Source organism: Natator depressus, chromosome 8 (assembly GCF_965152275.1).
Source record: "Natator depressus isolate rNatDep1 chromosome 8, rNatDep2.hap1, whole genome shotgun sequence".
In the NCBI taxonomy this organism is placed as follows: domain Eukaryota; kingdom Metazoa; phylum Chordata; order Testudines; family Cheloniidae; genus Natator; species Natator depressus.
In genome coordinates, this window is record NC_134241.1 from 96,243,337 (window position 1) to 96,268,465 (window position 25,129).

General features: G+C 43.2%; 1 protein-coding gene across 3 annotated transcripts in view; it reads left to right on the forward strand.

Annotated features, from left to right (window-relative positions):
• RAB3B (RAB3B, member RAS oncogene family) overlaps positions 1-25,129 on the forward strand; it is a 120,320-nt gene continuing 95,191 nt past the window's right edge. The window contains exons 1-3 of one of the 3 annotated variants that reach the window (XM_074961744.1): positions 1-165; positions 8,674-8,752; positions 21,696-21,923. In XM_074961744.1, coding sequence (XP_074817845.1) covers positions 8,732-8,752; positions 21,696-21,923 — 249 coding nt within the window. In that variant the 5' untranslated portion in view covers positions 1-165; positions 8,674-8,731. Of the gene's footprint in view, positions 166-8,673; positions 8,753-20,568; positions 20,668-21,695; positions 21,924-25,129 lie in introns of those variants that run through there. The other 2 variants (XM_074961743.1, XM_074961742.1) reach the window with 2 other exon arrangements.

Consider the following 25,129-nt stretch of genomic DNA (forward strand, 5'->3'; position numbering starts at 1 on the left):
CGTCCCAGGTGGTCCGGCTCTTGGCCTGGGCAGGAGCCGCCGAGAGCCTCTGCTCAGCTCAGCTTCACGCAGCGCCGGGGAGCCCTGCACGGCTCTGGCTGGTGCCTCCGCCCCGCCGGGTTGCTGGGCTCCTGCCCCCTCTGAGGCTGCACCCCTGCGCCCAAGGTAAGAGCGGTCGCGGCTGGCCGGGCTGCTCCAACTTTCCCCGGATCCTCCGAGGCTGGGGGTGCCGGAGAATCCCACCCGCTCCTCTGGGCGCAGACCTGGGGCGAGGCTGGAACCCTCCCGGCAGCTCCCAGCCCCTCCAGGCAGCCTGGCATGGTCAGGAGGGCGCTGACTGCCCAGCGGGCTCGGGCATGGTATGGAGGTGCTGGGTGTATTTCAAACCGGGGACACCGGCCCCTGCGAAACGACGAGACGCTTCCAAAGCTGCCACCGCCCCGCAGCAGGACTGCGGAGTGCGAAGCCTCCTGGGGCTGGCTCTCTGCTGCAGGAGGTGCTGGGACCCTGGAGAACTGAAGCCAACGCGCTGGTTGCTGCCACTGATCCCTTTTCTGAACCGAATGGCTAAAAAACCCCAGTGACTCCTGGCAGCCGCTGTGTTTATTCGAACAGAGCTGAAAAGAAGAGTGTGATTTAAGTTCCAGAGTTCTGAAAGGAGGTTATATAGCCTCCTCCTGCCTCCTCGCTCTCTCTGTCTAGGGACAATTTTTAATTTAACGCAGACCCTGTGTATTTCCCGTTCTTCAGGTACTATTATTATTTGTCTGGTAGTGCCCACACTGTACTTAGTTGCTTTCCTACAGAAAAGCAATCACTGTATTAGATGTATATGGAGACTGCCCCATTCCTATAAAAGAAGGCTTTATCTTGATACGGTGAAAATGTACTAATAATAATGCAGATAACAAATACTAGAGTGTAGCGTTTGAGCAGGATTAAGAGTAAAGTCTGAGTTATTTTATCAAAAGGAAAAGCAGTTTAGAAACCTGCTATATGGTGCCAGGTTTTGGGATTGTGCAGCGTTACTCTGTGTGTGTGTGTGTGTGTGTGTGTGTTTGAGAGAGAGAGATCCACCATTTGGGGCTGAATGAAGGATGAATTAAAGAAGTGTCTGCTCTAACTCTGACTTTCTTTGCTTACTTGCCTTCTACTGTAAACCTGATTTCCCCCCATTTTTAAATTAATTTGCTTTATTTTGAAACAGTTATAAAGAGAGCATGGGGAAAGGAAGGAGTGAAAGGAAATCCAGGGGTACCAATGTCACTACCTTGTGCTTCTGTTTTAACCCATGCTATAGAGATGTTGTGATGTGTATGGAGAAGCACTGAGATTTGGTACACCTGGATGACGCTCCTGTTATCAATCCCAGTGTGCTACGGTGCTGACTGAAAGTAGGTTCCAGAAGGATTAACACCATACATTGTGTCAATGATGCATCCTTTGGGCTGAGAATTTCTATGCCAAGTTTAAAAATGCTCACCTGGGTTTTAAAGTTATAAATCATAAACAAAGGGGTAGTCTGGGAATAATGTAACACAATACAATGTACTGAATTAAAATATATATATAATTCTTTAAAGAGTCCTTAGAGTCATGGTGACTGATGAATTGGAATAAATACAGCTAGGATGACTTGTAAATTTTTTTTACAGATATTGCTTGATCAGTTCTATATTTAAAATTAATCTTTAGATTTAGTCCTGTAGTCCTTACTGCAAGCAAAATTTCTATTGAAGTCAGAGGAAATTTTGCCTGATTAGGGACTGTGGGATTGGACTATTTATAATATTCTGTAATACTTATAGTATTAAGGGGGAAATCTCAAAAGTGATGTAGAAAAAATAGTGTATTTATATTCCAAAATGGAAAAAATTGTATTCCGAAATGGAAAAAAGAGTGAAGGCTGAAATAATGTACTTCAAAAAATTCCAAATATTGGAAAGTCTGGAAACAAATAGTTAAGAGCTCACTTAACTGCTTTCCCATTGCTGTGTAATCGTTCAGCAATTTCTATCATGCCACATGATTTTCACTCTTGTCCAATCTTAACTTCCCCCCTAAAATTTTCAAAAAATGCAGAAGTGAAAAACATCAAACTACTAAGAGATGTAAAATCATTTTTCCTGTTTGAGAGGAATAGAATTTCTCTCACGGTTGCACTAATAGGATTATTATTATTCGCTACAAAACATATGTATGTACACCATTACACAATACAGTTAAAAATAAAAACTTGTAAACTCTCTATATCTGCACATTAATCTGCAACAGCATGTAATCAGCACACAGTATAAAACAAAACAGATCAATCATTCCAATTCTGTTCATAAAAATACTCTTCTATTCTGCCAACCATTTGATCAAAAAAATGTATGGCACTCTGCCATGGCTAAATGCACTCTGAAACTATATTCCTTTCAAAATCTTTGCATTTAATATACATACATAAAAATCAGCAATAGGCATCCAGCAACATTTTTCCGTTACTGAGCCAAACAAGGGAAGAAAGTTACACTTGGATGGATGATGGAAATCATGGAGGATGATAAAGTGAAGAAGAATTTATAGATAGTAGGGAAGAGTATGGATCTCTTTAACTGTTTCTTTCCAGACAACTGAGTTTGAAAACTGGGTTTATAATGGGAAGCAACTTCAGCTTTAACTATGGGGTGGCTACTGAAGCTTCACTTCATGATCTACCGGCCTACACAAATGAACTGAGAAACTACCAATTTTCTTGTGCAGCTGCCATCTCACCCGGTCCAGCTAATCACCTGTATTGGAGACATGCTCTTAATCAAAATGCAACAAAGCCCCTATTTTTCAAGTTTTTTCACCCATGTATACCACCATCATGTTATCATTATGTCATGTCTGATGCCAATATTATTTCCTATAGGATCAAAGGCAATGTCACACTAAAATTAGAACAAATCTTCTGGTTCTCTTCTGGATAAAATTAACAAATAAGGCCCAGTTCTGCAAGGTACTGAGCACCTTTTGGGAGGGCTACATAGTCTCAAATCCACTGAATTTCATAAGAGTGGAGGAGGCTCAGCCCCCTCGGCTCAGAGGCCTGATCCTGCATCCAAAAATTCAATGGGAGTTTTGCCACTGGATTCCAATGGCGCAAGATCAGACCTATATACCTCTATGTGCAGGAAATTAAACAAGCCTTTCTCCTCTTTATAGTTATTGAGGCTCATTACCATGTAAGGTGCAGTATATGTATTTACCCTGACCTTGGAGTAATCGCTGTCTTTAAGAGGCTTTTATACTAGGGCAATTTATAATAATGATTTAAAGCAGATTAATGTAATTGGCAGGTAATCCAATTTTATAATCAAGTTTGTCTTGTAATTTTGACAAAGCTGTACTGCACTCTTTGCTTGAAAACGTATTAGTACTAAATTGTGATGAAATGATGCCACATGGTGCTTTAGTTCTTAGTAACACAGCCATAGTTCCTCCTCCTGCTTCCAAGGCATACCTTCTTTCAGGCATCACAGTCCTTGTAGAATACTGTCTGTTAATATGCAGTGTACTCAGTAGCAAGGCAATTGCCATTTTAGGTGGGAATCTCATAACATTCAGGTCAATTGATTGTTCATGTTGTGAAGTAGGCTGTTGTGTTGTGATTGTCCATCAGTTTTTCTTTAAATAGTTCAGGCTTAGAAATTATGGTATTAAATATTTTGGGACATTTCTCGACATTAGTCAGTAAAAGCCGGTATTAAACGATAACCCTGCCCTGTAAAAAATGTATACTGTGGCCAGAGTCCCAGGGTACTCAATGCATGTTTTCAAAAGCTTGTTCAATTCACTGTAATTGAGTTGAGTCATCATCGCCCACTGTCAGGAAATATTTGATCTTTGGCATCAAGCAGTGAGACTTATTCATCCCCTATATTTGGGGGGTATTATATTATATATTTGGGGACTAATAGAGTATGGGAGGTGCCAGGACTCCTGGACTTCTATTCTCATCCTGTCATTGGCTTGCTGTATGATGTTCAACAAGACCTTTAATTTCTCTGTGCCCAAGTTTCCCAGTCTGTATAAAAGGGGAGTATAATTATATCGTCCTTGAATGTTTGTGATTGGTGTGTTTAGTGCTGATCAGTCCATAGAGTAAGACTCATCTCAGAAGACAAAACTAATTAACAGTTCACCTCAAAAGCAGTAGGTTAGCATGTCATGGAGATGCAGAGTGGTGCAGGAGATTAATGTAGTTCTTGTTTTTAGCATTTAATACATCATAGGATGGGACTCTTGAAATACGTGCCTTTTGCTCAAGGGTAGCATTTTCAAAAGTGCTCTCAAGTCCCATTGGCCTTTGTGAAAAGTTTAACTCCATGCCTTCAAGAAGAAGTAGTATTTTAAGAGGATTCTCGTTCACTATATACACTGAACATCTTTCCATACCCTTGAGTACAAACTGTTCAGTGTTAGAAACAGCCGTTCTTCTAGACTGTTTCACCCAAGATAATTCCCTGTCAGAAGGGCCAATGATGCCCCAATGCACGGGGTCAGTATTTAATACTGTTTCTTTGCACCACTTAGTGATAGGACATACTGTACAGTTTAAAAGCCTTTCAGGCTGTGCTACGGGTCAGTTCAATGATGAAGATCTCAGATTGTAGCACAAGATGTTGGAACCCTTGCTGTGTTAGTTAGAGAAGAGAGACATTCTGCAAAAGTCCTGAGGGATGATCCTACAAGCCTACCTTTCAGTAATCAGATGGCCAAAAGTACATATGTTGTAACCCCATGATAATTCCAAATGTAAAAAAATAATCCCCCATTAGTCCATTCTTTGCAATTTTTGGGTTTTGTCTCTGCTTGTCTATTCACCATACTACTTCTTGAAACACACTTCTGAATGACTTTTTTTACACGTTGTGTGATTTCTGTTGTCATCGCTGATGGAAAATGTGGTTAGCACATGTGACTGTATCAGACTGGGATAATGCAGCAAAAATATATCATTTCTCAAATTATACCCTACTAAAGAGAAGTTATTGCTCTTCCAAATATACAAAGAATTCTTACAAAGGGATATTTGTGAAACTAACTCAAATACACCTTAGATTATAATAATATAATAAAATCTATTCAATAGCTGGATATTTCACCATGCAAACAAGTAAAATTCAACTCCAGGTATGATTTCTACCTTTGACATGTCTGACAACAAGGCATGACAACAACATGACACCAACAGCTGAGGCCAGGAGCTGTCACACTAATGTAGCTCCAGTCTAGATCCCCACCCCTGGGAAATTGCTGGGTAGGGAGCAGTCTACCCTTTAAAGACACCCTCCAACCAAGGCTGGATTAAGGCCTAGGCATTATAAACCCATGCCTAAGGCTTCAGTCACATGATGAGGTCAGAATCTCAGTTGTCAGTGGTTTTTTCAACTGAAAATTTCGAGACCTCATGATTGTGAAGAAAAACCCTCAAATGTGACCTGAGTGTAACTGAGCAGTGTGAACTATCCTATGCATCGGAATGGGGTATTAATCCTATGACCCACTGTGTTGGGAGGTACTGCCAATAGGGCTCTGGGTTAAAAGTCTGTTGTAACGTAACTCTTTTATCCCAAAAGTCAGTGTGAGAATTCTCGGGGATATAATACGTAGCGCTCATATAGCACTTCATCCCTGGAAATCAAAGCCCTTCACAACAGATCCTAGGTAACGTTATTTCTATTGTACAGCTGGGAAACTGAGGCACGGAGAGTACAAGTGACTCAGCCAAGGTCATACAGCAGGTTGTAGGCAGAGCTGATAAAACTCAGGTCTCCTGACTCCCATGCAATAATTGGAGCACATTGCTTCCTATTACACATTTTAGTTATTTCCCAGAATCACAATCTCTCAGTGAAGTGGGGCGCTGTCTTTTGTAATAACGCCACTATGCCAGGAAGTGGTTTTTAAGCTCCCATTCTGTGCCAGTAACTCTGATGTTCTACATTTTGAGGCTGCTTCACAGAACCTCCTTTTTCTCTAAAACAATAATTTAAGATGAGAGAAATTTAATTTAGATTCCAAAGAGTTGGGTCAAGACTGAGGCTGGAAAAAATGACAATCTCCATGTTATATTGGAACTTGCTTTTGAAGAGATCTGAAAGAGGGAGAATTTTTCAGCAACACTTACTGCATCAAACATTGCTACAGCTAAGGATGAGTAGGCAGGGGAAGGAAGAGTTCAAAACCCCTTCCTTCTTCTAACTCCATGTCAAGGAATTGCAGGAGCAGTTGATGTCAGATATTTATTCCCTCTTTTTCTCTTTGACGTTGGTTAATAAACATCTTGAGGAAAATGGGGAACATGTATATAGGGAAGAACGAAGTGTGATCTAGAGCCCCCATTATGCACAACATTAGAATCTGTGTCTAGGTGAACTATCAGCATAAAAATACACTATTCGGTCATCAAATAGGTTAAAACAGCAGAAAATAAATTCTCTTTCTCCAGGGTGGGCTGATATACCAAAATAAAATTACCATCCTTAATAGAAAAAATAATAAGCAATGAGCCACTGACTAATTCTCTGGCTCCCAGTGTTCTCTGGGGGGGGAGAAGGGAAGGGTAATTCATAGGTCCCCAAATTGTGGGAGTGCCCCCCAGGGGGGCGCAGAGGAACATTCGGGATGCACAGTGGGGATTGGGCCAGCCTCCATGGGGGGTGGGGAGGGAGTGCCACCCAGCCCTGCTCTGCCCCCAGCTCCATTCCAATCCCAGTCATGGCCCCCCATCTCCCAGCCCAGACCATGGCCTGGCCCCGGCCCCAGCTTGGCCTCTGGCTCCCAACCGTGGCTCCCGGGGAGGCGGAGGCAAATAGATTCCATTACTGGTAAGGGGGGATGTGACAGGAAATGGTTGGGGACCACTGCCATAGGCACTGGAAGTAGTGGTGCTGAGGTTGTGCAGCACCGGCTGGCTTGAAGTGGTTGCCATCATATACAAGGTTTGCAGTTTGGTTCAATGGCTCTCTGCAGCCCCACTATACAAATTGTTCCAGAACCCCTGGGGCAACCGCAGTTTGCAGCAGCTCTTCAGAGCCACAAGATGGCTGAATACCTCTGCTGGAAGGTTAAGACAAGTGACCACATTGAGGGAGCAGAATCCATGGCTTAAATGCTTAAATCCTTCTGGTTCCCAGCAGCCTTTGGGAGAGAGAGAGAGCTGAGGTAGACAGACCAACCCCGTTAGCAGCTGCTCTTCAGAGCTAGGAGGGGTTTGTTAAATCACTCAGATTTCCAGCGTTGTCAGGATGGGGAGAGGTAAGCAGGAAAATAAGTAGAACAGAGGTTCTCAAACTGTGGGTCGGGACCCCAAAGTGGGTCGTGACCCCCTTTTGAATGGAGTCACCAAGGCTGACTTAGACTTGCTGGGGCCTGGGGCTGAAGCCTGAGCCCCACCGCCCAGGGCCAAAACCAAAGCTGGAGGGCTTCAGCCCTTCGCGGCCGGGCTCAGGTTGCAGGCCCCCTGCCTGGGGTTGAAGCCCTTGAGCTTCAGCTTTGGTCCCCCTGCCCAGAAGTGGTGGGGCTTGGGCTTTGCCTCCTCCCCTCCCCTCCTACCTGAGGTCGTGAAGTGATTTTTGTTGTCAGAAGGAGGTCGCAGTGCAATGAAGTTTGAGAACTCCTGAAGTAAAACCAGGTAGTGGCAGTACCAGCCCCTCTGCCCCCTTCAGTTAAATACTTTAAAAAAAGAAATGGTAAATGTAGTTTAATACAGATTAACGTGAAATAATTCATCCAGAAACAAGGATTTGTACTAACACACATTTTCTAAATGAGGCTATTGTCCAGCACATGGATCATGATAAAGATTTGGGAGCCTCTGTGGGCAAACTGGAACAAACTCAGACCTGGAGTAAGTAGGTGCGAATTCATTACATTTTACATCAGGTCTGAATTTGCCCCCATGTTAAAAGTTTTCCTAGTGCACAGGTACAGTATAAAGTCAAACAAGATATTAGGGGGATGGTGTCTTTCCCTTTACTCCTGCGGAGTTGCATCAGAGATAAATTTGGCCTCTAGGTTTAATTAGAAGTGAGAGAGGGCCAAATTCTGGTCACTACCACTAGTGTAAATCTGTAACAATTGACTTCACGGTATTATTTTATATTTAGACCTTCTGTAAGCGGAGTAGCAACTACTTTTGCCAGTCCTACTATATTTGGTCCTTGTAGCAGGGTAACGGATTAGAATTTGACCCAGATAATGTACAAAACCAAAGTTACGTATATATGGATGTATTTCAAGGTGTTTTTTTTCTTCTTGGTTCAATTTGTTTCACTGCCTGTCTGCAAGAAACCTACCACAATTCCCCTTACAGATGTCAAGAACTTACCTGGAGGGTCAGATTTTTGGTTACACAACCTAGACCGTGTCCATCTAATTATGTTATGAACTGGTATCCCTAAATAGATATTAACTGAATATCTGTATGAGAGTCTATAATTCAGCCTTTGGTCTTGTTTTATTTAAAATAAATGGAAAATTTTCCATTAACTTCAATGAGACCAGGTTCAGGCCCACATACAGAAGTGTTTTCCTAGTATAACTTGTCCATTTATTGCAGTTGATCTATTCTTATATAATATTTTCTTTATCTATCTTTATCATATACATTGTAATCCTTTTGCTTCTACATCACAGGTTCAACAGTGTGACCAATCTTGATTCATACACTCACAGCAAAGCCTCCATCTGTCTCATGGATTATAGATCTAAATTGGTAACTATCATTTGCTTGCAGTAATTATTACCAATTATGTTAACAATTCATATGTTTTCTGCTTTTGCTAAGTTTCCCTTAAAGTACTATATCATTTGCAAAAATTTGCTTCAGGTTATGGCATTATTTTTTATCGTGAACTTTATTCTTTAGGTTACATAGCTGGGCTGTAAAAATCCATTTTTGATTGAAACTTGCCATTCAGGATCTGACCAGGATTGAGCTTTATTCCTGAGAATGAGTCATTTAAAAAAAGATTATTTTTCCGTTGCTCCAGTGCCTAAGACTCAAATTTATATAACTGAAAAATGATTTAAATGTGAGGGGTGTTTAAAATAAATTACCTAGTCCATAACATGGATGAATTTTTGGATGATTTTTGGGAAAAAAGTAGAAATATTTCACTTTTGAAATGTGATTACAGTACGTGTGATTAACATTTTCTCATGGATTTTTACTAGATTTGTAAGTCCCAGGAAAAGGAAGGAATCTCTTGAGTTATATAGTCCATTTCTGCCCCCCCCCCCGCTCCAATTGCTTGACTACAAAATAATTTTAATAACTTCCTGTTTGTAGCTCCAGTAGCTTCTTGTATAGTCTTGTCTTGAATATCTCCAGAGAGGTCAGAAATGCAGCCTCCCTTGACAGTTTGATCCATTGTCTACTTGAACTTAGAGGTGTGGGTTTTTTCCTAGCATTCAGTTTTCCTGCTTTACTTTAAATGATTCTGCTTTGACGGTTGACAATAACCCTTCCTTTCCCCATCATTATTTACAGATAACCAGAAGTCAAAATGGTAGGACTCTACTCATCCCCATGTCCCTTCCCTTGATAGCTGCTGCTAACTCTTTCTCCTTCCCATCATGGCTCCCCGTCCCTGGTGACAGACATATTTCTTTCCCCCTCTTCTCTGTTGGCTCACTTTGAGCCTTAGGTGGCAACTAGGAGTAATTGGACAAAAGTATATATAAAGAAAGGAAACTTAGGCTGGAATAAAACAGGAACAGCTGCTTAACGGTGACAGCTCTATTAGGCTGCAGAAAGTTTCTCAAGAAGAGGGGTGGAGGCTCAACTGTTTAGAACACTTAAAACTAGGCTGGACAAAGCACTCAAGAAAATACTGTTGTAAAATCTTTGCGCAGCCTCAAGGGATGTATAAAATGCCCTAATATATGTGTCTCATCGCTACCTTTTGAAATCTTAGCCAGAATAAAAATGCAAATCATCTGGTGATAAAAGGTGAAGCAGTTAACTATGTTGACATTTAATTTGTCATTATGGTTCAGAGTCAATATCCCATAGAGATATGGGGGCAATTCAGACCTCTCAGACCCATTGTTTCTCATTATCTGTTTGCACATTTAGAAGAACATCATTCTGTCAGTTTTTATTCAGACCACCTTTCCACCCTACAAATGTTTTTTTAAACACAGTCTTATATTATTATTTGGAAACTAATAGATCCTCCAGAGCAGTACACTAGTAGAATTCCATATAGCTCATACTCACATTAACCCATGTAAAGAATTTAACCACAGGTCCCCCCCAAAAGTTGGCTTTTCTCTGTATAGGAGATATTCTAAGCCAGGCATTAGATAGGCTGGGCATGTGAGATGCACAGTACTGGCATTTCCTGGTGCCCCAGTCAGTTTCTGCATTGCTTTTTGCTGTCTCATACTTGCTTTAGACAGCAATAAGAACAGGAGTACTTGTGGCACCTTAGAGACTAACAAATTTATGACAGCATAAGCTTTCATGGGCTACAGCCCACTTCATCGAATGCATAGAATGGAACATATAGTAAGAAGACACACACACACACACACACACACAGAGAAGGTGGAAGTTGCCATGCAAACTGTAAGAGGCTAATTAATTAAGATGAGCTATTATCAGCAGGAGGAAAAAAAAAACTTGTGTAGTGATAATCAAGATGGCCCATTTAGACAGTTGACAAGAAGGTGTGAGGATACTTAACATAGGGAAATAGATTCAATATGTGTAATGACCCAGCCACTCCCAGTCTCTATTCAAACCCAAGTTAATGGTATCTAGTTTGTATATTAATTCAAGCTCAGCAGTTTCTCGTTGGAGTCTGTTTTTGAAGCTTTTCTGTTACAAAATTGCCATCCTTAAATCTTTTACTGAGTGGCCAGAGAGGTTGAAGTGTTCTCCTACTGGTTTTTGAATGTTATGATTCCTGATGTCAGATTTGTGTCCATTTATTCTTTTGCGTAGAGACTGTCCGGTTTGGCCAATGTACATTAGACAGCAATAGATGTTCTGAAATAAACAAAAAAATTGCTTTTTTGTTTATGTTCAGTACAACATTAATCCACATTATGAAAAGGTTCTAAATATCTATCTATGCTAAAGAACATGAGTTCAGAGCTATTGCTTTATTGGGTATATATGTATGTGTAATATATAATGACTTTGTGAGGGACTAAATAATTTGGGAATTGAGATATAGAATCTTTGATTTGTATCTTGATAGTTCAAATCTAATCTGAGTCAATAGTAACTGAAAGTTGTTACTATCTGATGGTGTGATGGCTGCCATCTTGGTGGACACTAGGGGTTGAACCAGGGACCTCTAGAGCTAAACACATAAGCCTTTACAGATTGACCTGAAGAGCCAGCCTTTGTAGCTGGGCAGTAGCAGACTTGCATACACTGTGGATCTGGTGCAGAGCAGGACACACAACACATACTGAGCCTGACCAGTAGTGGGCTTAATGGCTCTGCGATGATCTATGTGAAATGTATATGGCTGTTTCAGTCCAATTCCCAATGAACGGACATCCATGCTGGGAAAAACAACACTACAGTTGGCATTGTTGCTGGCACTCTCAGTGGAGATGGCAAGAACTGAATGGATGATAGAGACAAAACTACCCTCTCACCCTAGAGAGGATTAATGCACATTGATAGGGGAGAGGTGAGGAAGCTGTCACTGCCACTAGATTTTCTGAACTTCTGATGTAGAAGATAGAGGATTTAATTCTCCAGAGATTTCCATTGCAACTTTTCACTAGCACTAAATTCACCTGGACATTATTAGTATGAACCACTATAGCAATTCCTACTCGCTTACTGGGAATCAGGGCACTTGGCGCTACATATGTTCCCTTAATGCCAGCTTCCATCCTAGTTGGGATTGAATATAATTTGTGCTGCAGCTGTCTGACGTGCTTTGTTACTGCAGATTCCCCTGTTGTTGTGCTTGGAAGAAGTTACTATGGCATCCCACACCAATTAATTGTACACAGCTTTTTATTTGACTGATCATTCTGGGCATGGCTCAGAATGTCTGAGTACTTTATTCACAGGAGGAATAACACTGAGTGATGGTGGGCATTATATTAAAAATATCATGGCTCCACAACACAGTATCACACAGACACACCGTAAGGAGTAAACTTGACAATAATATGGGCAGATCATGTCTTGAGAATGAGAATCTTCCCATTGCTAATGCATTTCTCTAAAATAGGCTATCTATGCTAATAATGCTTTTACCTGAACAGAAGTGGCTGGTTTGGGCGAACAGACCACACCTCTTGATTTCTTTATATGATATCTTTGATGGCATATGACTTTCAACAACTTTGCTTCTCAGGCACAATGAAAATTACTACAAGGGTAAAGCTCATCTGTGTGGGAGACATTTCTCAGGGGCTGCTCCTTGACTGTGGGACAAACTGGCAAAGGAACTAAGGTTCAAGACAACCTTCGCCACCTTCCACTGCAAGTTGAAGGCGCATTCCTTCGACCTTGCCTTGTCTAAATGTGAAGCTCTGTGTGTGTGCGTGCACGTGTATGTAATTAAATGTTTATGTGAGAAGATCAGGTGTGTTTATGGAAAAATAGCCAGAATGCCCAGGGATTTTATAAAAGTGTTTCCTTTGAAAGGGCCATGGTGCAAAATGTAGCCCTCTGGTCAGTATGTATGCCCAATCCGCAAAGGATGTGGATTTGTTACAGCCTCCAGCCATAGAGCTTGGATCTTTAGCTCAGCCTGTACAGACTCATGCGTTTCCCTGGTATCAGCCAAGAGGTGGCCATCACACAAGGATGGACCAGATAGTGGATACCACTGACTTGCCATGTAACCAGGGTCAAGTCCTCTAACCTCCTGTGGTTCACTCATAAATGGAAGGAGGTATAATACTTACCTTCCTCACATGATATTCTGAGGCTTAATATTTATATTAACTCTAAGATTCACAGCTGCAAAATCATAGAATATCAGGGTTACAAGGGACCTCAGGAGGTCATCTAGTCCAACCCCCTGCTCAAAGCAGGACCAATCCCCAATTTTTGCCCCATATCCCTAAGTGGCCCCCTCAAGGATTGAACTCACAACCCTGGGTTTAGCAGGCCAAAGCTCAAACCACTGAGGTTCAGTACAAGCCTTTGTTTACCAAGTTTACTACTCATTAGTCATGGGAATTATGGGCTAAATCCTGCAGTCCTAAACCAAATCATATTGAAGTAAATAGACAGATATCCTTATGAATCCTTATAAATCAGATGGTTAGAGTCTGTTTTCATTTACATATGTTTTGAAGGCTCAGAGTTACTCCAGGTGTCCGCCAACTGGGGTAAAATGAGATTAAAATGTAGTCCATTGTTTCTACAGATTTCATTATGAGCTTTGCTTTTTTAGGATTTAATATCTTACCTGTTTCAAATATTAAGTTATGAGATCAGATGCATTTTTTTTAAATTGCAAAAATTATTTAAATCTGAGTTCTTGAGTAGCAATTTAAAAAAAATTCTTGTGGTTTCAGATGCTCTTCTGCCATGCTTTGAGCCAAACATGGTTTTGTTTAAAAAAAAAAAAAAAAAAATCAGATGGAGTCAATTCTGAATATGGATTATATCTTTATCTGATTTTACAATTTAGAAAATAGCATATTTAATGGCACTGTAAAGGGAAGGAAGATGTGACATTTGGAGTCATCCTAGAGAAAAGTGTGTAAGGTTTCTCTCAGAAGGGGAGTAAATGTTTCTGCAATTAATTCTGTCTGTTTCTGATATTCGTGGTCTGACAGATGGTATTGCATAGGAGCACTTTGGGAAAGTAGACCAAGCTGGTGCATCTACGTGTGTTCTCCTATGGTAGCTGTCTGCAGTTCATACTTCTCATTGCTTCTGCCTTCTACAATAAAAGTGAAATTCCCCCTTGTGCTAAGGGCCAGTGTGAGGCCTACACACCAGCTAGGCTGCACTTAAGTGCCAGTCTGGTTTACAGTTTACTTCTTTAAGGAAACATGATAGTTGAAGCAAACAGGCACAGGCTTTGCAAAAGGGATTTCTAAAAACAATTAGACAGCAGAAGGGATATACACATCTATGTAAAAGCAATAAAACACTTAATCACAAGATGGCTGGCCCCTTTGAGGGAAGATGGAGTCAGCCTCACAATTAATGAGATTCTTCCGGGCCTGAAGAGATGAAACTGAGGAGGGTCAGGTAATAGCTTAATGCAGTAATCCTCAAACTTTTCACATTGTGCCCCCACCCTTCCACCCCTTCGGGAGCCGTGGTCAAGAGCTGGGGCTGGAAGTGGGGCCATGGCTCCTGGGGGAGGGGAGGGAGGAGGGGGCTTGTCAAGGTTCCTTCCCCACTCTGAACTCTAGGGTACAGATGTGGGGACTTGCACGAAAGACCCCCTAAGCTTATTCTTACCAGCTTAGGTTAAACGCTGCCACCACCAAAGTGTCTAACAATAATAACAGGGGAAGTGCCCACTTGGAAATGTCTCCCTCCCCCAAAATCCCCCCAAGCATTAACCCCCTTTCCTGGGGAAGGCTTGATAAAAATCCTCACCAATTTGCATAGGTGAACACAGACCCAAATCCTTGGATCTTAAGAACAATGAAGAGCAATCAGGTTCTTAAAAGAAGAATTTTAATTAAAGAAAAAGTAAAAGAATCACCTCTGTAAAATCAGGATGGTAAATACCTTACAGGGTAATCAGATTCAAAACATAGAGAATCCCTCTAGGCAAAACCTTAAGTTACAAAAAGGTACAAAAACAGGAATATACATTCCATTCAGCACAGCTTATTTTATCAGCCATTTAAACAAAACAGAATCTAACGCATATCTAACTAGATTGCTTACTGACTTTTTACAGGAGTTCTAACCTGCATTCCTGCTCTGGTCCTGGCAAAAGGATCACACAGACAGAGAGAACACTTTGTTTCCCCCCCCCCCCCCCCCAACTTTGAAATTATCTTGTCTCCTCATTGGTCATTTTGGTCAGGTGCCAGCGAGGTTATCTTAGCTTCTTAATACTTTGCAGGTGAAAGGGATTTTCCTCTGACCAGGAGGGATTTAAAGGTGTTTACCCTTCCCTTTATATTTATGACAGGACTGGAGCTGCAGCCAGCCAGGAGCTAGGGGCCAAGACTAGAGCTGCAGATCTGGGGCTGACATTAGAACTGTGGCTGGATTGGGGATGGCAGCCGGGGCCGCGACTGGGTGCGGATCCGCAGCTAGGCTGGGAGCCAGGGGCTAAGTCCAAGGATGCAGGTGGGGGCAGGGCTGGGGCAGAGTGGGGCTGGGTAGTGCTTCCTCCCCACTTCCTGTGGGGGCTGGCCCAGACCCTGCTGTGCCCCCCGGAACATTCCTCTGTGACCCCTTGGGGGGCATGTCCGACACTTGGGGATCACTGGCTTAATGGACACCCAGGCCTTATAAAAGGGCTGAGAGAGCTCCAATTAGGGTGACTGGACAGCAAGTGTAAAAAATCAGGACAGGGGGTGGGGGGAAATAGACACTATATAAGAAAGTGGTGGGGGGAGGAATAGCTCAGTGGTTTGAGCATTGGCCTGCTGAACTGAGGGTTGTGAGTTCAGTCCTTGAGGGGGCCATTTAGGGCCATCTGGGGCAAAAATTGGGGATTGGCCCTGCTTTGAGCAGGGGGTTGGACTCGATGACCTCTTGAGGTCCCTTCCAACCCTGATATTCTATGAAAAAGACCCCAAAATCAGGACTGTCCCTATAAAATCTGGACATCTGGTCACCCTAGCTCTATTCACACCCTATTTGAGGAGTGAAACCACAGAGAGTGGGTAGGTTCCTGTGGAAGGCCTTGAGCCAGTGTCTGCAGGAGGCCAGGTACTCCAGGGGAACCAGCTTTGGGGCCCAGTGCTCTATACCAGAGCCAGGAAGGACACAAGGAACAGAGTCCAGGAGGGACTGAGAGTGGTACTCTAGGGGAACCAGTCTGGGGGATGACTGCTCTGTCCCAGAGCCAGAAAGACTCTCAAATGTAGCCCAGAAAGTGACTGGGAACAGGGCCCAGAGGGCAGACTGAAGAGAAGCCCCAAAGAGCAGAAAAACCTTTTTGTTTGTTGGGACTTCTTAGTTGGACTTTTGTAAAAAAGGGGTTAAGTTTTGTTTGTGACTTGGCCAGAGTGCTAAACCACATCTCCAGCACGGACTGGTGTGTGGAGAACTGAGGGAGCACCAGGAGTGCCACAGTTGGCCAGCAGTGGTTGTTATGTTGCAGCCACACTCTGACACTCATACACCATAGCCTGCCTGAGATTCCTCACCACTCCTGAGTGTTCTTTGGGATTTGGGAAACTTTGGCACAACAACAAATGGGTATAAACTGGCTATGAAGCAATTTAGGCTGGCAATTAGAAACCTTCTTCTAACCACTAGAGGAGCGAGGTTCTGGAACAGCCTTCCAATAGGGCAAACAACCTATCTAGTTTTAAGATGGAGTTTGATAAGTTTCTGGATGGGATTAGAGGGCAGGATTCCCTGCAATATCTGGAGACTGGACTTGGTGATCCAGAAGGCCTCTTTCAGTCCTATATCCTCTGTTCCTATGATTTAATCAAAGTCCTCTAAAGGCAATGTTTCTCGATGACCGGTCCTTGGATAGGCGCCAGTCCCTGAGATCTCCCTGACACAGTTTCAGAAGACAGCAAGCTGGTCGCTAGTATCAAAGAGGTTGAGAAACACTACTCTGAGGTGGTAGGATTCTCTCCCGCCCCCTTCCCCCCAGTAGCTCTTGGCTTCTTCTCTGGACCATGGAGTACCGTCTCTTTGACTCTTTCAGTCAGTGTTTACAGTGATCTGAAAAGAATGGGGAGTCTTTAATCACCCCCACATCTGCAAGTCCCCCTGCCCAAGAATTAAACCTGCCCGCCACCCCCAAATCAATCCTGTCCCCCCATCAATTTGGCTCTCATTTGCCTCAGCCTCACTTCTACTGCTCCTGGGGTTCTATGTCTCCTCTCCAAGGCCTGATGGAACTGGAGCAGAGTGCCCTCTCCCCCTTTCCAGGCCAGGTATTGCAGGGAGGGAGAGGGGAGAAGTTGTCCCATGGTTCACGTTATATGGGAGAGGGACCAGAGCTGACAGGAGCCGCTAGGCTCTTTCTTCTCTCTCCTCCTCTCCTCTCATGTGAGAATGGTATCAGATTCTCACATGGGGGCTGGGGAGATTAAGAGCGAGTGGTGTCTGCTTCCTGCGGGACCCCTAATTGGTGGCGGCTGCTCTCCAGGAGGTGTTAAAGTAGCCAATCAGAGGGGAGTTCCTGCCCCCCCAAGGTAGAGCTAAAAATGTACACTCCCTCAGTGACCCAGCTTGCTATTCATTTTGCTATCCCTGAAACTGATTGTGACCAGGTCCATTTTAAGCACTGCTTCCAGTCAGTGTCCTTCTGCTCTCTAAAATGGCCAGGGATAATACCTTCCTCTTACAACATTCAGACAGTCCCCTCTGTCAGATGACCCCCTTGTCATCCTCAAATACCAGCCTTCTTCCTCTGTCCCCCGGTCAGATGATCATTGCCTGGTTAGCAGGTCACCTGAGTGCGCTGGTTTTTCTGAGTGCTAGCTAGCTCATTGACATAGGGTGCCTCCATTTGAAGAGAAAACCATCAAAGTTTAATGACCCCGCCCCCAATAAATATAGAGAGTACATAATATCAAACAGAACATGTAAGCTGTACAAAGATAGATTTCCCAAACTGTCACAGGGGGGCAAAAGTTCAAGCAAGAAAGTTGAACTTGAAAGAGTTTTTGAAACTTCGTGACCCCCCCGACACTGCTGTGACTTTTAACTCCTCTTATGATTGCTATGGTTCAGCTAACAGATCTTGAGTCCAGCACAATCTCTGTACAACCCATCTAGAGTTGCTCTTCTGTGAAAACAGCAGAATGTTCTTTCCAAGAATCACTCACTTTTTATTTTTTAAGCTGTGCTTCAATTGAAAGTTATACTGGCCAGTCACATTCTGTAATTGCTTTTTTAACAGAGATTTGAAAGTAGCATTTGTAGCTGTTTGCCCTTTTGATTATAACAATCTGTGGATCCAGGGATAGCAGCAGTACTTCATTTTAAAAACCATGTTGGATTTGGTGAATGGATTCCACAAAGGTGAAACCTGACAGAAGAGACTGATTCAGATTTAATCCGTGGGTCACCTGTCAGTTGAAGTCAAACTGTAATTCTAGAAATGACCAGGCTTTAAGTGATGATGGTGATGAATCTGGTATGCCAAGTGCGTATGGGTAAATAAATAAAAGATATTATCTCATCCACCTTGTCTCTCTCTGAGTGAATATGAAATGAAGAAAATGATCTCCTGCCCATCAGCACATGTTCCCATTAGCACTTGTGGTGATAATGTGTATCAAGAAGAGTAGGTACTTTTAAATGTGAAGCCTCTGACTTTCTTCCATCATGGGGATAAGTACACAGTGATTAAGACAGAAAAATTGGTGCGTCTTCTTCGGTGTATAATAAATGACCAGATTTCCAATATCAGAAATTGGGGCACTGTGTGTGTGTGTGTGTGTGAGTGAGCAGCTAGTTAGAACCTTTGCTTTAAAATTCCGACTCGGATCCAAAAGTCATGAATAAAAGAATATTTTCCCCGTTTGAGAAGAAAATTCATACTGTGTCTTGTTGGTGAGTTTGCAAAGGATCTTGGCCTCATTTAATATTAAAATAAATATATGTATAATGTGACAGAATCTCAGCCTCTCCTAGGGTAATTGTGCAGAAGTTTTTGCTGCATGCAGCGATCTAACTGAGTGTTTAACTGTTGCTTTAGGTGCTCTTGAATAAACTGTACTCATTGTATAGTCTGTAAAACAGGTAGGCCTTGTAGTCCAGATTGCATTAGTTTCACTAAAGATATGATTTTAAACTAATGTAATTAAACTGATGCAAACCCTTTCATGGACACTTACTTTGGTTTAAACTAGGTTTATTCTGGTTTTGCATTTTGCATAATTCCATAAGAAATTGATATAATCCTGGTTTAATTGGATGGGTTTGTGTACCAGTTTAATGAAATTGGTTTTAAATGGATTTTAGTAAAACTGGTGGAATTCTGTATGTAGATGAGGCCTTAGATCAAGTACTGGATAGGATTCCTCCGCTTCATAGCGCTCAACCTACCTGGGCCCAAATGTGGGTAGCAGTGTGTGACAAAGTTCCAAAAGAGCAGGAACACAACATTCTTCAAGCAGGAAGGTAAGATGCCATGGGATTCACTCCATGAGAGTAAACAATCCTTTCTATCACTTCAGTGCAATGGTTCTTTATTTATGGTGTCAATAACTTTCCACAATAAATGGGAGGGGACACCAAAGGTGAATAGAAAGTAGGGCACTGTGGGACTAAAGGGAGTGACTTTTCTCTTGAAATGTGGGATGTTTGAAAGAGAGGCCCTGACTCTAGTCCAGCCACTGGGATTAAAGCGATTTAAGGAATCCAGGTTATAGGGGTAACTGGATTAAATTTAATGCCCTGTAATATACAGGAGGTCAGAACAGATATCTAATGGCCCCTTCTGGCCTTAAACTCCCTGTACCAGTCTTGGTTCCTCTCCTTGCCTCTGGCTGATAGGCAGCAGGCTACAATGACTTTCAGGGGAGTTGTGAGTCTTGAGGGTAGGGAGAGTTTAGTGTACTACGCCTAGCTCCTTTCACCGCCTCCTTTACCTGGCAGCAGGCTCCCTCTAGTGGTGGATAAGCAACAACAGACTTCCTCATCCTGGGAGTAATAGAAGGGGAAGGCAGCATGATAGTGACCACTGTGGCAGTTTAAAAAAACCGAATGCCCCCTCCCTGGGGGTCTGACTCCCAAAGACAATTTGTGCTCTGTACTATGTGCTCAGGAATACAATGGGATAGAATAACTTTCTGGGATGAGTGGGGAGTTCTGTCTGTAGGCCCATCCAGTCCTTGACCTCTCTGACCCTGCCAGCAAGAAGAGGGATGTTAGAAGATGGCTGCCTCCACTCAGACTGTCTGATTTCACATAAACCACTGAACAGTCATCAACTGCCAGTCACTGTTGCCCCAGGCTAGATTTGAACCTGTGGTCTAGAAATGAAATACTCCACGTATCTGTCACAGGGCAAACTACTCCAGGCCCTCTTGCCTCTCCTCTCAGTGACACACACACAGTCCATAAATGAAAATGTTCCCCTACCAGGATACACACAGCAGGGACATATACAACTTTTTTTATTCGGTAGGTGGTGGCTGTAATAGCTGTTGAACGTTGCTTTAATGAGTAGTTTTGCACCACGACTACATTTGTCCACTTTTGATAAAGTGAGACAAACAAACGTCTGTTCGAAAGTCACTGTTTCCTTTATTGATGCAATCCCTAAATTTATGGAAAAGCTAAAGCCTGGCCCACATCCCCAGTTGTCTACATGAACAGCGATGAAAAGATAAACAGAAACCTCTTTTCTGACTGAGTTCCACAGTCTCCTTCTCTAGTCAGAGCATCCCCTGCCTGTTTTTTCTCGCCTTATGCAGTGTTTTTGTACCTGTATTGGTCCCAGGAGACCTGAAGAAGAGCTCTGTGTAAGCTCGAAAGCTTGTCACTCTCACCAGCAGAAGCTAGTCCAGTAGAAGGTATTATCTTTCCCACCTTGTGTCTCTTTTCCTGCCTTGTAAGTTAAAGCAATGAGCTATGGTTGCCTGATGAGTTCCAGCTACCTTGACTTTTCAGATAATTTAACCTTTTTCTGCATGGTCACTAAATCCTACCAAGGAGCATAGGAGAGGGAGGGGGTTTTAAGTAACTCTTCTGAGTTGGCCCCAGGGCCTGTATCCTCTGGAAACCCAGAGGGGTAGTATAACCTGTCACAATGCCATTGACAGTTCCTCTGAGCCATTCCATTCCACACACATGCCATTTTTATTAATTACTATTTTGAAAGCAGATAAATAATGGATGGACTTAGTGAGACTTTTTTTCTTCTTCAGTATTGATAGGAAACTTTAAAAGATCCTCTCGAGTGATAGACAACCCGCACACCTAGCACAGTTTGGTATTTAGGAAATGCTAGTTTTCTCCAGTAGTAGTTACTGAAACTATTTCTCTTTACCTGCCCACTGTGGCTGCCTAAATGAATTGTCCCAGCTGCCAAAGCTAGTGCATTGTAATGGAGATTTCACTTCTCAGCAGCTTATTGAAGTACTCTGTAATTTGAATAAGAATGCTGTTTCTCTGTTAATATTTGAAAAACCTAAAATCACCAATTTATCCCTTTGATGAATCCAGATCTGCACATCACATTTATAGCCTGGGCTTGAAAATTACACATGCTCTCAGTGTCGGTGCTGTGCATAAGCAGATTAAGCAATTAGTTGGGGCCCCACGTTCAATTTTTTAGTATGAGTTGTGTGTAGGGATGGCCCCCCCCGCCAATATTCCTGATTAAGGCCCCCAGCAGTGGGCTAGAGCTGCCTCTATATGCACTGATACATGTTGAGAGCTAAAATTAGGTCCCACATAAGTGATTTCAAAGTGTATTTTCCCCCACTTAAATGAAATACTTCAGAAAGAAGGGATACATGCTAAGCATGAGGTGCTGACTTGAGGACAGTTAACACTAAACTACTCTTAAATTTTCTCTCTGTCATTGTCATTTTCTTAGATGGCTTCAGTAACAGATGCCAGATACAGACACAATGATGCTTCAGACCAAAATTTCGATTACATGTTCAAACTCCTGATCATCGGCAACAGCAGTGTGGGCAAAACATCCTTCCTCTTCAGATACGTTGATGACACTTTCACACCAGCTTTTGTTAGCACAGTCGGAATTGATTTCAAAGTGAAAACTGTTTACAGGAATGACAAGCGGGTGAAACTGCAGATCTGGGTAAGTGCTGGCACTTTCCAAATATTCTATTTAAACCTGAGCAAAGATATATCAGAAAAAGTCATCATAAATGCTAAGAGCAAAATAATTTGAAATATTTGGCTTTTTGAAAGTAAATTTTGGATTATTCTACGTTTATTATTCATAGGGTTTTGTGTGGTTGTATCTTTTCCCCACCCTTGGAGACTCTAAATCTGATCAGCTCATATCCACCAAATATATTTGCATCTTCCTGCAATATTGCACCGCTGAGCAGAAACAGGTGAGTTCACTCCAACTACTGAGGGTCCTCCCACAGATAGCTACAGGGCATGAGGGTGTGTGACATGGTGTACCAGGCTCAGAGGCTCCCTGCTGGAGGCCTCTGGGTCCTATCACTAGGGCTCCGTGTCTGTCACAGAGGTCGCAGAAGACATGGATTCCATGACTTTTTGCGACCTCCATGCCTTCTGCAACTGCCGGTGTGGCTGGCCTCAGGGACTTCCTGAGCAGTGGTCCTGGGGTCGGCCCCCAGCAGCTGGGGCTGCTGGCCCTCTGGTCCCCACCCCCAGCAGCAGCTCCCCAGCTCCTCCCAGAGCAGCACCCCCCCAAGATTTAGTCATGGATCAGTCACGGGCCATCAATTTTTGTTTATTGCCCATGACCTGTCCATGACTTTTTTTTACTAAAAATACCCATGACTAAATCGTAGCCTTACCTATCACACCTGTCACAGAAAAGGAACAGTAGAGAAGCCGTCCAAGTGCCATAGAGAGAGTGTGCGGGAAGCAGCCATTAGCCACTGGGGAAGTGGCCTGAATATTTGACACACCACTGGAAGGGGTCCTGAACTGTTAGTGGCCCAGCTGGAGAGCTGGGGCCAGAAAGTACCAGAGTGGGCAAAACCATTGCCTCCAGAGAGGAAGGCCTGGGGGTACGGCTCAGTACCAGGCCTGGGACTGTGTAAAGACTGAGAGGCCTTGTGATAGGTCTCTGTTGGATTGTCTCTGTTTGTTTTGTTTGTATTACTCACAGATTGTGTGGGACTCAGCTGGAGGGCTGAGTCATTGAAACTGCTGACAGGATCACAAGAAACTGAAAGAGAGTACAGGCACATGCATGTGGCCAGGGGGCACTCGCGAGAGGTGGGTGCCACCCCATTAAAGGGTGCTAAAAGCCATCTCTGGTGAAACCACATCAAATGTCAACTGGCAGGAGAGATTCATACAGAAACCCTGTCATATAATTTCTGCCATTAGCCAGAATTTCACAGTCAAGTCAGCAAAAGATCTAAGATTCCTGAGCAACAGAGTACAGCACAGGGCTACATCTAAGCAACCATGCTAGGAGTTCATCATGTTTCTTTTATGAAGGGCAAATGTTTTAGAAACATTTTTTATTACACGTGACAGATGACTTGAAATGCATTTATGCAGCAAAATTGATCCTGATAGTCTTTAACCCTTCAAATACCCCAGAAAATGTGCATTCAAACTGTGTTGGAAAGCTGTGCTCAGGCTTTTGTGTTCTGAAGAATTACAAAGCACCCACTTGGAATTCCTTAGCAAAATACTCCCATTTGTTTTAAATACATGAAAAAGATATCAAACAGGGAGAGATAAGGGCAGCTATCAAACCAACTTCCAGAAAGCCAGCTGCAGCAGCTTAAAATGGTTCTCTGTATAGCTTTGTCTCCAGACTAATTAAACAGAGGCACTGGATATAAGGTTTCAGAGTAGCAGCCGTGTTAGTCTGTATTCACAAAAAGAAAAGGAGTACTTGTGGCATCTTAGAGACTAGCAAATTTATTTGAGCATAAGCTTTCGTGAGCTACAGCTCACTTCATCGGATGCATTCAGTGGAAAATACAGTGGGGAGATTTATATACCACACAGAGGATGCTGACAGCTTGTGCCACATGCTCTCAAAGAAACAGCGGAACCACTTGGTCAACATCCTCTACAGCAAACAGGGAAAGATTAAGAATGAGCTCTCAAAACTGGATACTCTCATAAAAAACCAACCTTCCACCCAAACTTCCTCGTGGCTGGACTTTACTAAAACTAGACAAGCCATTTACAACACACACTTTGCTTCTCTACAAAAGAAAAAGGACACTAAACTATCTGAACTACTACATGCCACAAGGGGCCACAGCAATGGTCCCCTCAACCCACCCAGCAATATTGTTAACCTATCCAGCTATGCTCTTAGCCCAGCAGAAGAATCTGTCCTATCTCGGGGCCTCTCCTTCTGCCCCTCCACCCCCACAAACGTGATACAGTTCTGTGGTGACCTAGAATCCTATTTTCGACGTCTCCGACTCAAGGAATATTTCCAACACACCTCTGAACAACATACTAATCCACAGAGACCTTCCTACCAAGACTATAAAAAGAAGGATTCTGGGTGGACTCCTCCTGAAGGTCGAGACAGCAGACTGGACTTCTACATAGAGTGCTTCCGCCGACGTGCCCGGGCTGAAATTGTGGAAAAGCAGCATCACTTGCCCCATAACCTCAGCCGTGCAGAACACAATGCCATCCACAGCCTCAGAAACAACTCTGACATCATCATCAAAAAGGCTGACAAAGGAGGTGCTGTTGTCATCATGAATAGGGTCAGAATATGAACAAGAGGCTGCTCGGCAGCTCTCCAACACCACTTTCTACAAGCCATTACCCTCTGATCCCACTGAGGGTTACCAAAAGAAACTACAGCATTTGCTCAAGAAACTCCCTAAAAAAGCACAAGAACAAATCCACACAGACACACCCCTGGAAGCCCAACCTGGGGTATTCTGTCTGCTACCCAAGGTCCATAAACCTGGAAATCCTGGACGCCCCATCATCTCAGGCATTGGCACCCTGACCGCAGGATTGTCTGGCCATGTAGACTCCCTCCTCAGGCCCTACGCTACCAGCACTCCCAGCTATCTTCGAGACACCACTGACTTCCTGAGGAAACTACAATCCATTGGTGATCTTCCTGACAACACCGTCCTGGCCACTATGGATGTAGAAGCCCTCTACACCAACATTCCACACAAAGATGGACTACAAGCCGTCAGGAACAGTATCCCCGATAATGTCATGGCAAACCTGGTGGCTGAACTTTGTGACTTTGTCTTCACTCATAACTATTTCACAGTTGGGGACAATGTAGACCTTCAAATCAGCGGCACTGCTATGGGTACCCGCATGGCCCCACAGTATGCCAACATTTTT